The 14,010-nt window shown below is 35.5% G+C and overlaps 1 protein-coding gene across 1 annotated transcript; it reads left to right on the forward strand.

The window, feature by feature from the left end:
- Positions 1-385: 385 nt before the first annotated feature.
- On the forward strand, positions 386-13,930 carry ptpmt1 (protein tyrosine phosphatase mitochondrial 1). Its single transcript, XM_059975954.1, has 4 exons — positions 386-581; positions 9,281-9,361; positions 11,632-11,823; positions 13,093-13,930. The coding sequence occupies exons 1-4, from the start codon at positions 435-437 to the stop codon at positions 13,261-13,263; spliced, it is 591 nt and encodes a 196-aa protein (XP_059831937.1). The 5' UTR covers positions 386-434; the 3' UTR covers positions 13,264-13,930.
- Positions 13,931-14,010: the final 80 nt, after the last annotated feature.

Consider the following 14,010-nt stretch of genomic DNA (forward strand, 5'->3'; position numbering starts at 1 on the left):
ACTGAGCAAATTATTTTCTAAGTGCTATATTTTATTATATCGTCGCTTAAATTTGTACTGCTGACGGAAGCGTATTTCGTATTTAAGTGTGTTACATAAAATACCTTTCAAAGAGATGACAATGAAGGTTTACTAAATGAAATCTCTGAAAAACTGTAGTTTGAATGAGTTTTTGCAAATTTTTGAACTTGTAAAGCAATCTTACTGTCTGGATCATGGTTGCAGGAAGCAGGCTTCTTTTTTTTAAGAATCAAAAAGTTCAGCTCTGGCTGAAGTCGATAAATGCAATAACAAACTTGTGATTTTTTCCCCCCTGGGTGTTCAGCCCCGGGGCTGGGACCCCGGCACAGCCGGTCAGGGGAGAGAGGGAACGGTTAACGGGACGGGACGGGACGGGGGAGTGTTGGCTATCGGACCGGATACGGCGGTTGGTGATGGCGGGCTTGTTCGCACGGATCGTCTTCTACCCGAGTTTAGGCTACAACGTCTTCATGTCGAAGGTGTTCGGCCGCCACTGGTATGACCGAATTGACCAGACCGTCATCATTGGGGCTCTCCCTTTCCGCTCGCTCACCGAGGAGGTAGGAGCGGGATTGGGGGGAAGAAGGCCGGTAGCTCCGGCCGGTGCGCGTCTGGTCATCGTGAGGGAGGGCAGAGGTGTCGGGGGAAGAGTGGTAATCCGGTCACAGAGAGGAGAAAATCTGCAGATGCTGGAAATCTAAGCAACGCACACAATATGCCGGAGGCACTCAGATGGCCAGGCAGCATCTGTGGAAAAGGAGGAGAGGGGCGGGTAGGGGTTTGGTGACTGGGAGGATGGAGGAAATTGGGAATGTGAAGGTGATAATGGGTTCCGCTTGTTGGGAGGTGGGGGTAAGAGGAAGAGATCGACAACTAGCATTAGATTTGGTACAACTAGGAGGAGGCTACGAGAACCATACTTGATAACACAGCCTCCCAGGCCAAATGTCGAGTCTTGACTTGAAACCTGCACAAGTGCTGACTGATCTTTTGAGTTCCACCACGTTTTGTTTAATGCTGCGGATTCCAGCAGCTGCAGTCTTGAGTGTTTCCTATTTGTATCCTTGCTGCATGGTCTGCTCAGTCGGGGAAAGAGACTTGGTGTTAGCTGATGGGTGGTTCAAAAAAAATTATTTTTTTTTTTTTTTTTTTTAAATAATTTTTTATTGCATTTTTAAATGATTACAAAGTATGAAAAAAACAATGTATATAACCCATACCCCCTCCCCTTAACCCCTCCCCCCTAACTGCCCCTTAGAAAAAAAAGAAAGAAAGAAAGAAAGAAAGAAAGAAAGAATGCCTGGTGGTTGGAAGATCTCCACATGCTCCATGGAGTTCGTAATAATTTTAATATGTATATTTATTTCTTCCCCCTAATAACCAATTGTTTCATCTTAAAAGCATCTATATATTTAATCCTATCTTTTGTAAATAAGGGCTCCAAATTTTCAAAAATGTTTCATATTTATCTCTTAAATTATAAGTAATTTTTTCTAATGGAATACAACCATAGATTTCTTTCTTCCAAGAATCTATACTTAAATGTGAATCCGATTTCCAAGTAACTGCAATAGCTTTTTTGGCTACTGCCAGTGCAATTTTTATAAATTCTTTCTGATACTTATTTAGTTTGAGTTTCGGTTTTATCCCTTCAATATCACCTAGTAAAAATAATATTGGATTATGAGGAAATTGTGTTCCTGTAATTTGTTCCAGTAAAAGTCTTAAATTTGTCCAAAAAGGTTGAATTTTAGAGCAAGACCATGTCGAATGTAAAAAAGTACCAGTTTCCTGGTTACATCGGAAACACTGATCCGATAAATTTGGATTAAATTTTTTTATTTTTTGTGGTGTAATATATAATTGATGTAGAAAATTATACTGCACTAATCTTAACCGAACATTTATTGTATTTGTCATACTGTCAAGGCATAGTCTTGACCAATTTGTTTCTTCAATTTTAATATTCAAATCACTTTCCCATTTTTGTCTTGACTTATGGACTCCTTGCTTAATTACCTGTCTTTGAATCAAATTATACATGCAAGATACAAATTTTTTGATATTTCCTTTTTGAATTAAAATTTCTATTTCATTAGATTTCGGCAATAACATTGTTTGACCTAATTTTTCTCTTAAATAAGCCCTTAATTGAAAGTAACAAAATAAAGTGTTGTTTGATATTTTATATTTATTCTTTAATTGTTCAAATGACATTAATATACCTCCTTCAAAACAATTCCCTATATATCTAATCCCATTTTGAATCCAATTATATAAAAGTTGATTGTCCATTGTAAAAGGAATAAGTCTATTTTGAATTAAAGATCTCTTTGCTAATAAAGATTTTTTTATCTCATCATCAACATTTATCTTATTCCATAAATCAATCAAATGTTTTAATATAGGAGATTCTTTCTTTTCCCGTATCCATTTAGATTCCCATTTGTATATAAAATCTTCTGGTACATTTTCTCCTATTTTATCTAATTCTATTCTAATCCATGCCGGTTTATCTTTCTCGAAAAAAGATGCAATAAATCTAAGTTGATTTGCTTTATAATAATTCTTAAAATTTGGAAGTTGTAGTCCTCCTAGATCAAATTTCCATGTCAATTTTTCCAATGATATTCTGGACATCTTACCTTTCCAGAGGAATTTCCTCAAATATTTATTTAACTCTTGAAAAAACTTCTGGGGTAATTGTATTGGTAATGATTGAAATAAATATTGTACTCTAGGGAATATATTCATTTTTATAGTATTTACTCTACCTACTAATGTTATTGGTAGTGCCATCCATTTTTCAAGATCTTCCTGAATTTTTTTCAAAAGTGGTAAGTAATTTAATTTGTATAAGTTTTTTATATCATTATCAACTCTTATACCTAAATATTTTATACCATTTACTGGCCATCTAAATTGAGTTATTAATCGACATTGATTATAATCTCCTTTAGTAAGAGGCAAAATTTCACTTTTATCCCAATTTATTTTATAACCCGATATTTTCCCATATTCTTCTAGTCTATAAGATAATTTGCGTAGTGAATGTAATGGATCTGTTAAATAAATTAGAACATCATCAGCAAATAAGTTAATCTTGTATTCTTCCTGATTAACTCTGAAACCCTTAATATCTGGGTCCATTCTAATTAATTCAGCTAATGGTTCTATTGCCAACACAAACAAAGCAGGTGATAGTGGGCAACCTTGCCGAGTTGATCTTGTTAACTGAAATGATGTTGAAATTTGACCATTTGTCACTACTTTAGCTTTGGGATTAGTATTTAAGGTTTTAATCCATTTTATAAATGATGTTCCTAGTCCATATTTTTCCAATACCTTAAATAAAAAATCCCATTCCAATCTATCAAATGCTTTCTCTGCATCTAAAGCAACCGCCACACTCATTTCCTCCCTCTTTTGTGCTAAATGGATTATACTAAATAACCGAGTTACATTATCTGCCGATTGTCTATTTTTGATAAATCCTGTTTGATCCATATGCACTAATTTTGGTAAGCATTTAGATAATCTATTAGATAAGATTTTTGCTATTATTTTATAATCAGTGTTTAATAAAGAAATAGGTCTATATGATGCTGGTTTTAAAAGGTCTCTATCTTTTTTTGGCAATACTATTAAAATAGCTGTTGAAAAAGATTCTGGAAGTTTATGCGTTCTTTCCGCCTGATCTATTAATTCCATAAAAGGAGGAATTAATAAATCTTTAAACTTTTTATAAAATTCAGGTGGAAAACCATCTTCTCCTGGAGATTTATTACTTTGAAGTGATCCCAAAGCTTCTTCAACTTCTTTCACTGTAAAAGACATACCTAATCCCTTCTGTTCTTCTGTATTTAATTTTGGAAGAGTTATTTGTGATAAAAATTCTTCTATCTTAACATCGTCATTCTTTGATTCTGATTTATACAACTCAGAATAAAAATTCTTAAAAGCCTCATTAATTTCTAGAGGTTTATAAGTAATTTCATTCACTTTTGTTCGAATTGCATTTATTGTTTTAGAAATCTGGTCTGTTTTTAACTGCCATGCAAGAACTTTATGTGATCTTTCACCTAATTCATAATATCTCTGTTTAGTTCTCATAATTGCTTTTTCTGTTCGATATGTCTGGAGTGTATTATATTTTAACTTCTTATTAATAAGTTGTCTTCGTTTTTCTTCTGTCATGTTTCTTTGAGATTCTTTTTCTAATTTTATAATCTCCTTTTCCAATTGATCTATTTCTATCATATATTCCTTCTTAATTTTAGAAGTATAACTTATTATCTGACCTCTCAAATATGCTTTCATTGCTTCCCACAATATAAATTTATCATCAACTGAATGTAAATTTGTATCTAAAAAGAACTGAATCTGTTTTTTCATAAAATCACAAAAATCTTGACGTTTTAGTAAAATTGAATTAAATCTCCATCTATAAATTGATTCCTCTTTATCTGTCATTATCATTGTCATTATTAAAGGAGAGTGATCAGACAATATTCTAGCTTTATATTCCATGTTTTTCACTCTATCTTGAATATTTGTTGATAACAGGAAAAAATCTATCCTTGAATATGTTTTATGTCTATTTGAATAAAATGAATAATCCCTTTCTTTTGGATTGATTCTTCTCCATATATCAATCAAATTTAGATCTTTCATCAATGATAGAGTTAATTTTGCTACTTTTGATTTTGTAATAGCCTTTGTTGATCTATCTAAAACTGGATCTAAACAAAAATTAAAATCTCCACCTATTAATATTTTATCATGTGCATTAGCCAAATTCAAAAAAACCTCCTGTATAAATTTTACATCATTTTCATTTGGTGCATAAATATTCATAAGAGTCCATAGTTCTGAAAAAATTTGACAATGTATAATTAAATATCTTCCTGCCGAATCAATTAATACATTTTGTATTTTAATTGGTAAATTTTTATTAACCAAAATTGCAACTCCTCTTGCCTTTGAGTTAAATGAAGCTGCAATAACATTTCCAACCCAGTCTCTTTTTAATTTCTGATGTTCTATATCCGTTAAATGAGTTTCTTGTAAGAAAGCTATATCTATTTTCATTTTTTTAATGTATGTTAAAATTCTTTTTCTTTTTATTGGTCCATTAAGCCCATTAACATTAAAACTTAAAAAATTCAATAAATTAGTCATTATTTTTATTTATGTTACTCCAATCTATAATAATACCTAATCTTTCAACTCTCATTATATCCTGGGAAATCTTTTTAGAAGTCTCCATGTTGCTATGTGTGTCCCCACCAATCATCCAGGCAAAAGAATAAAAGAAAAATAGAAAATAAAGAAAAAAACAAAATACCCCCCTACTAATGTTGTGAAAAAAAAGAAACACAACATTACCCCCCTCTATTGTACGGGTCATGGCAATCGCCATGATTACACACGTGAATCCCGCAGTAACCGATTCAAAGCTCCCCAGCCCCCCCGCAACATGAAAGATATATATATATAAAAAAAAACAAACCATTCTCAATTAATATTTCTAAAATATTACTTTTCTCCCTTATATCGTCCTTAAATGTCCATCAGTTCCATTTACTTTCTCTGTCTTCGTCTTTAACCATTACATTTAGAAATCTCCGCTTTTAATCAACGAATAGATGGAAGTCTTTGTGCAAACACCTCCGCATCTTGATAGTCAGAAAAAAATCTTTTTCCTTCCTCCAAAAAAATTATCAGTGTTGCTGGGTGACGCATTGAAAACTTATAACCTTTTTCCCACAAAACCTTTTTAGCTGGGTTAAATTCTTTCTTTCTCTTCAAAAGGTTATAACTTATATCAGGATAAAAAAAAACTGGTTTCTCAGCTATCATCAACGGACCTTTTCTTCTTTTAGCACCCTGGGCAGCCGCCCTCAAAATCTTTTCTTTATCCTGATATCTTAAACATCTTATCAAAATTGATCGCGGATTTTGATCATCTTGAGATCTTGGTCTTAAAGCTCTGTGCACCCTTTCAATCTCAATTAAAGGTTCTTCTCCCATTTCCAATTTTTCAGGAATCCATTTTTGAAAAAAATTTATTGGGTCTTCTCCTTCGGTACCTTCTTTAAGTCCAACAATTTTAATATTGTTGCGTCTACTAAAATTTTCAAGTTTATCAATTTTTCCCACGAGTTGTTTTCTTTCTGATGTCCAGGCGTCATTATCATCTTCCATCTTCTTCATTCTTCCCTCCATATCTTCCGTTCTGACGTCCAAATCTATAATTTTCTTTTCCATTTTTTCCTGTTTCTTTGTCATTTTATCAAACTTAGCCTCCATGTTTGTTATTTTTTGTGTCATTACTTTTTGGTTACTTTTAATTACTTTTAATGCATGCATTATTTGCCTCAAAGTTTTTTTTATACTTTCAGAGGAACTTTCATCTTCTCCATCTTCATCTGATTTTTCCAGAGAGTCCGTCTCTCTCTCAGACTCACTTTCACTGTCGGTTTCAGTCGTTGCTGGGATTTGTAGTTCTGGTTGTTCTCTTTTGCGCATGCTCGCTCCTTTACGCTTGCGCAGTTCTCGTTGATCTTTCCCTTTAGAAATGGCCGATGCTGCCGCAGTCTCCTTTTCTGTTTCACCGATGGTGTGTTGTACCTGAGTCCGCGGTTCTTCGGTAGAAGTAGGCCTTGATTCTGTTCCAACTTGAGCGGTCTTCGCGGTAGCAGTTTTCTTCGTCCTCTGTTTATGAGGCATAGCTTAAAACAATCCGGAATAGTTTATAAGTAACCTTAAAAAAGTATTAATTAACTTTTCTTCACTTAGACATTGATTTATTAACTTTTTTACGGGAGGGCTGGATTCCAGCGTCTCGATCCTACGTCATCACGTGACGTCCCCCCAAAAAAAATTATTATCAAAGTACATATATGTCACTACATACAACCCTGAGATTCATTTTCTGAGGGTTTACTTAGTAAATCTATAGAACAATAACAATATTGTAGTGAGGGTGAGAGAAATGTTGGGATAGACATTGCAGTGAGGAGTGAGGGAAGTGTGGAGATGGACATTCCACTGAAGATGAGAGACGTGTGGAGATGGACATTCCACTGAGGATGAGAGATGTGTGGAGATGGACATTGCAGCAAGGCGTGAGGGAAGTGTGATGGACATTCCACTGAGGATGAGAGACGTGGAGATGGACATTGCAGTAAGGAGTGAGGGAAGTGTGGAGATGGACATTGCACTGAGGAGTGAGGGAAGTGTGATGGACATTCCACTGAGGATGAGAGACGTGGAGATGGACATTGCAGTAAGGAGTGAGGGAAGTGTGGAGATGGACATTGCAGTGATGAGTGAGGGAAGTGTGGAGATGGACATTCCACTGAAGATGAGAGACGTGTGGAGATGGACATTGCACTGGGGATGAGAGATGTGTGGAGATGGACATTGCAGCAAGGCGTGAGGGAAGTGTGATGGACATTCCACTGAGGATGAGAGACGTGGAGATGGACATTGCAGTAAGGAGTGAGGGAAGTGTGGAGATGGACATTCCACTGAAGATGAGAGACGTGTGGAGATGGACATTGCACTGAGGATGAGAGATGTGTGGAGATGGACATTGCAGCAAGGCGTGAGGGAAGTGTGATGGACATTCCACTGAGGATGAGAGACGTGGAGATGGACATTGCAGTAAGGAGTGAGGGAAGTGTGGAGATGGACATTGCACTGAGGAGTGAGGGAAGTGTGGAGATGGATATTGCTGCAAAAAGTGAGGGAAGTGTGGAGATGGGTATTGCATTTTGGCACAAGAGGAGGCCATGGATCGATATGTTGGAACAGGATTGGTAATTAAAATACTTGGTCACCAGGAAGTTCGGCTTTTAGTTGATGGAGCGGAGGTGCTCAACAAGGCGTTTTCCCAATTTATAGCGATCTCACCAGTCTAGTGGAGGCTGCATAGGGAGTAGCAGATACAATGGACAACCACAGCAGATTCACAATGAGATGTTGCTTCACCTGGAATGACTTTTTTGGGCCTGAATGGACATGAGCGAGGAGGTGATTGGGCAGTGTGGCACTTTGCAGGTAGTGGAGGAAGGGAAATGGGTTGGTTTGCCAGACACAGGAGGGTGATTCAGCAGTACGGTTTTACATCACTTGTATCATTCAGTAAAGGCATGGTTGAAATTTCTCTGAATAATGAGTTCTGTTTCAATTAATCTTGGAAAAAGGTTCTTGTCTCCATGAGAATCTCCTTTAATATTTGTTGTACAATTGATTCATTAATCTTGTAATGTCGATCCAGCAGACATTTGTCTCAGTTTATAATGTTGCACCTTTAGTATTTCTTTATTCATTGCCTTTTTAAAATCAAATCATTCATTATAACTATACCACTTCATTTTTATGACTGATTGTACATTATACATCATCCATGGCTTCAATGCTGTTTCCAAACATCTGTAACATTTATGTTCTGTAACATCTGTAACATTTATCTGTAACATCTGTTCTGTGTGGCAGATTGCATCATCTGGAGGTTTGGTTGATTGCTGAGCTGGGCAAAATGTTAGCAGACGTTTTGGCTTCAATCAAGAAGCCATCATCAGCACGCAGTTGAGAGTGTCGTCTCCTTGGAATGCTGGCTTATGTACTTCTCTGGGGTCCAAATGGATATTGATTATGGCCAGGTCACGACTTCTAATCAATATCCATTCAGACCCCAAAAGAGTATATAAATTGGCATTCTGAGGAGACAACACCCTCAACTGTGCACTGATGATGACTTCTCGATTGGAGTGGAAATGGCAAAATATTTGTAGACATTTTGGCAATCAACCAAACTTCCAAATAGCCAACCTGAGCTACCAGTATTCCACAATATTTCAAATCGTTTAATCTCATTTACCTTATGTGTGACTCTTTTATCCCCATTTCTGCTTTCAACAATCTGACTCCGTGCATAAGTTTGTGTCCCTATTATAATGAATCCATCTGAGAATTTTGCTGTGGAATAGTTTTTGTTTCCTCTACAACCATTGTGTGAATATGGTTGAATGACAGTTGAACTTGGTAAATGATTAATGTTCTAATTTGTCTTTCACCTTCTGCAAATTTTTGATATAGATTTTTTATTTGATGAGTTAAGTGGTATCAAGAAATTTTCATGAGTTCCTAAGCTAAACGGCCAGATTTTATATAAGCCTACCCAAGGCATAGTCGCATCTATGAACATTTCATTTTCTTTGAGTAATTCTTAGTGTGTTTGGACTTCCAGCTAGTAACAAAGGAGAATGTGCGAGGAGTGATAACCATGAATGAAGATTATGAAACCAAGTTCTTTGTAAACACAGCTGAGGTAAGTGAAAAAAATGAATAAACAGATTTCCAGGTCATAATTTCAATTTTAGGAAAGGTTCTCCACAGACTTAAATAATCTCAGAATTTCTGAAAAACAAGTGTAGTAATACTCATCTATCATCAGTCATTTTCACATTTTGCTTTTTCTGCATACTATTCCCTTACAGCACCATGAAACATTTCCATTTATCGAGTGAAATAAACTGAGTTGTAAGGTAATGACTTTGGTAGGAGCTTATTCAAATGTTGCAGTTTTATTCTTTAATGATCTGTAGCAATATATGTCACTCAGTTATAATTTCCATTTCTTATCTGAAAATTCTAACTCTTGTAGTTCTGATAATCTTCTACAATTTTTTCCACATGACTGAACTTTGTGAGCCCTATGTCTTGGAAAGCTCCTTTAACATCTGTCACCCAAGCTCACTGCTGTTTTTATTGGATAACACACACAAACTTTTCTTGAGCTTGACCAATAGGTCTGAGATTCTTTCACTTTCTGTGGGCAAGCGAGGGGGATGGTTGTGGAGGAAGGATGAGTAACATAACTGTGGTTACATAGGTTAGGGAGCTGTTCAACACATTGCAGAGAAGAGAAATATAGTTGTAATTGGTGATAGTACAGCCAGGAGAATTGACACAATTCTCTGTTACAAGGATTGAGAGTCTTGATAGCTGTGTTGCCTGCCTGTGGTTCCTGAGTATAATACAACTCATCTGACCTACAGAGGAGTTTGAAGTGAGGGGGAAAGAACCAGTTGTGGTGAGCCACATTGGTACTAATGATGTAGGAGTTAAGGGGATATGAGCAGCTAATGACTAAAATAAAAGGCAGTAACCTTGTCACAGGAGCAATACTTTCAGAGAGTTAAATGAGTGGCTCAGAGATTGTTGTGGGAGAAGAGTGTTTCAAGTCATGGCACCAGTATTGAGGATGGAAGGAGCTGTTCCAATGGGATGGGCTTCATCTGAACCATGCTGGAACCAGGGTCCTGGTGAATCACATAACTGGGGTTATGGTTAGGACTTTAAACTAAATAGCAGGTGGTTGATTTTAACAAATCAGATAAAATAAAAAGGGAAGGTGAGTGCCAGAGAGCTTACTGAAGTCTCCAAAGTAAGAAAAAGACAAAGTTTAGATCGGAATAAAAATTTAACCTCAGATAGTATGGAGACAAATTTGAGAGCTGTAGTGAATACAGGACTGAAGATGTAATCTTTGAATGCACACAGTATATAAAGACAAGATGGTCTTATAGAGCAGTTACAAGTAGACAGGTATGACTTTGTAAGTATCACAAAGTCAATGTAGAAAAAGGTCATGACGGGGAGCCAAACATCCAAGGATACACTTCTTATCCTAGGCAGCATAAAAGTGAAAGAGAGGGTATGTATTAATGCAACAATTAAGAAGCTAGACGACTGAGAAACTTTAAAATAAATTCAGCAGAGGTGATATAGGGAAGAAAAGATGAAATGCTAGAAGTTTTTTTTGACTAGTAAAAGAGAGGGAGGAGAGAGTAGATTATGATATGTTCTGTATTGAACTGTTGGAAAATTATGCCAGAGAAGTAGTAATGAGGGAAATAAAGAATAAGTAATTTGTATCAGTTTTCACTGTGGAATGCCAGAAATTCAAAAAAGTCAGGGACAGAAGTGAGTGTAGTTACTATTACAAAGAAGATGCTTGGGAAGCTGGAAATATGAAGGTGCATAACCAGATGAACTACACTCTAGGGCTCTGAAAGAGGTAGCTGAAGGCATTAGTAGTGATGAGTTAGGAATACTTTCAGAGGACTGGAAAATCACAAATGTGCTCCATTCTTTAAAACAGAAAGATAAGCTACAGGGAGAAAGAAGGAGAATGGAGTTGAAAGCAACTGATAAAGCAGCCATTATCGAATGGCGGAGCAGACTCAATGAGCCTTTTTTTTCTACTATCATTGTTTTTTTGTAAATTCATTTGATTCATTTCTATTTTGCAGTAAACAATTCTAGACAGCAAGTTCAATTAATGAAAGATATGCTATAAAAGTGTATGTTCAATAATTTACTTACCCAGTTTTACACAAACTTCAAGTTTATTTGAAACATAACCCATATTAATATTTGGATGTTTTTGATATGATTGGAAGCAAGTTTGTAAACGAATGTTGATTCTACCTTGAGATCGTTAACAACTTACAGGAAGTGGAGCAAATGTTGCATGGTTTGAGATGGGCCTTTGCTCTGTCAGCTTTCATTTTCAGATTGGAGTTTGTATTTCAGGAATGGGAGTCACTTGGAGTCGAACAGTTAAGACTCAGCACAGTAGATATACTTGGTGTACCAAAATTGGAAGATCTGAAGAAGGGCGTTGATTTCCTTACCAAATATCGTAAAAAAGGAAGCTGTGTCTATGTGCATTGCAAGGCTGGACGCTCCCGGAGTGCCACTATGGTAGCAGCATATCTAATTCATGTATGTTTACTCATGCTAATTCTTATAACAGTAAACTTTCAATACCAATAGCTTTAATTTGGATCTTGTACGTTAAGGCACATCCTAGATGTATTGTTAAAGTTTGATGCTAAGCCAAATAAAAAACGATCAGATAGGATGATCACAATTTTGGTGAAAGTGGTGGATACTGAGAGCTCTTTAATTGAGGAAAGACAGTAAAGTTCAGGAATGGCGTTTCAAAACTGAAGATGTGACTGCCAGTTTCTTAGCATTGGGAATGTTCAATTTCAAATTCTGATTTTGGGAATTTAAAAACTGGAATCTATCAATGGACAGCAGAGCATTTTTTCCCTTAGAATCTGGTGTCCCAAATAATTTACATTAAGCAATAAACAATAATTAAGCAGTTTTCTCTGGAATTATTTTTGTAATGAGGTTCAAACCGTCATTTTTGTACATATTACAACTACTTTGGAGGTTTGATTCCAGTGGGCAAGCAGTAAGTAATTGCCCCTGCCTCTCCCACTTTAATCCCCTGCTGTATTTTTCATATATATTTTGTATGCACGCTTATTTTGCTGTCTTCCTCGTTATTCTCTCCTCTAATCATTTTCAGCCTATTTATATGGTATTCAAATCATTTCACTACATGCATCACCAGCTGATATTGTTAAGTTGCTGAAATGCTTCCTTTTATTCTAATTAGTATCCAGTTCCATATCTCTGTATCTAATGTTTTGTATATTTGCAGAACAATGCTGCAAATGTGATTCTTTCGTTTTTCTATAGTATTTTTCTTTCTATTCAGTTTTATTCTTTACTAAACTTAGTAGCCTTAATTGCATTGAAGTATCTCCCTCAATTGCTGGGTTTGGCTAGTTTTGTCGATTTAAGGGTACATGGGGATCAAATATTTTATAACCCCCCTCATGTTCTTCAATGTAATTTTATATGGTTGTTTAGATTGAATCTAAAATAGCACCCACTTTGTTCCTGCCGCTTCCTTTTTCCCCAATACTCCAATTTGTAGTCAGTTCTCAGGCACATTTTTAACAAAGCCACTGGCTGCCTAATATTGCTTTATATTTTAGTGCAACGAAAAGCAATTAGAATGAAGCATTGATCTAATAACAAGTGTTTGAACAAACACTTAAGTTAAGTTTTCAGTGATTTGTGTAGAGGCATGATACTGAATCAGTTGAGCTACAGTATAACATTTTGAAGGTTATGTAATAACTGTTTAGAAACTATTCATTTTATAACTGTTTGTTCCTATATTATCCTTAGCTACATCATTGGAGTCCAAAGAAGGCATGTGAATATATTGCATCTATCAGATCTCATATTGTTATTCGCAGTGGACAGTTTAAGATTCTGAAGAACTATTATTGTGAACTTTTCTCGGAGGAGCCAGATGTCTTGTGTGAAACAAAAAGTGTTGCAGCTTTCAAGTCATAAAGGATTCTAGTATGGACATAAATACACTAAGTAACTCCTACTGATTAAAATTAACAAAAGGAGGTTGCAATTAAGTTCCAACTTTGTGATCACCAGATTTCAGCCATGTGTTAATCTTTGTTCTTACTGGTGCACGAATAGAGTACTGAACAGCCCATTTTGAACAGTTTATTTTGTTGAAATGTTTGTTATTTATTGAAAGATGGTGTTAAAATAGTTTTCAATCCTAAGGAAGTTATTTTTGGGAAAAAAAATTTAGATGTTAGAAACTTCTTCACTCATTGTTAATTTCTGAGTATATGCGTACAAATTTTCTGAACATGTGTATAGAAACTGTTATGTTACGTTGAAATTGCTGTATCTGCTTGCGCCGGTGAAAGGATATTGCAACTTCTTTGTTCACAAAGACACATTTGGTGGCATTAGTCCCTAGGAAAAGCAAACATTTTTTTGTTATTTATGTGATTTGTAAATGTTATCTGAAAGGGAGTAATTCCATAAATCCATGCTTTCAAAAGGAGCTGCTCAAATTGCACCTTCTGCTGAAAATTTGGGATTGGAGAATTACTCCTCTACATACCTTTTTAATAAAATATTTAACATGTTAATATATAAAATGAATATCTTTGTAATTAAATTTATAAATAAATGATTTTAGACTTGTCAATTTAGACTTGTTTGGTATAATTAGATATTTTTGATGCAAGTTATGCTCCAAATTCAGGTCTCAACTGTGTAGTTCTGATC

Source organism: Hypanus sabinus, chromosome 7 (genome assembly GCF_030144855.1).
Source record: "Hypanus sabinus isolate sHypSab1 chromosome 7, sHypSab1.hap1, whole genome shotgun sequence".
NCBI lineage: Eukaryota > Metazoa > Chordata > Chondrichthyes > Myliobatiformes > Dasyatidae > Hypanus > Hypanus sabinus.

Coding starts and splice junctions, on each gene's coding strand:
- ptpmt1 (XM_059975954.1), top strand. CDS start 435: ATGGCGGGCTTGTTCGCACGGATCGTCTTCTACCCGAGTTTAGGCTAC. Junction 582..9,280: donor TCCGCTCGCTCACCGAGGAG/GTAGGAGCGGGA, acceptor TTGGACTTCCAG/CTAGTAACAAAGGAGAATGT. Junction 11,824..13,092: donor TAGCAGCATATCTAATTCAT/GTATGTTTACTC, acceptor TATTATCCTTAG/CTACATCATTGGAGTCCAAA.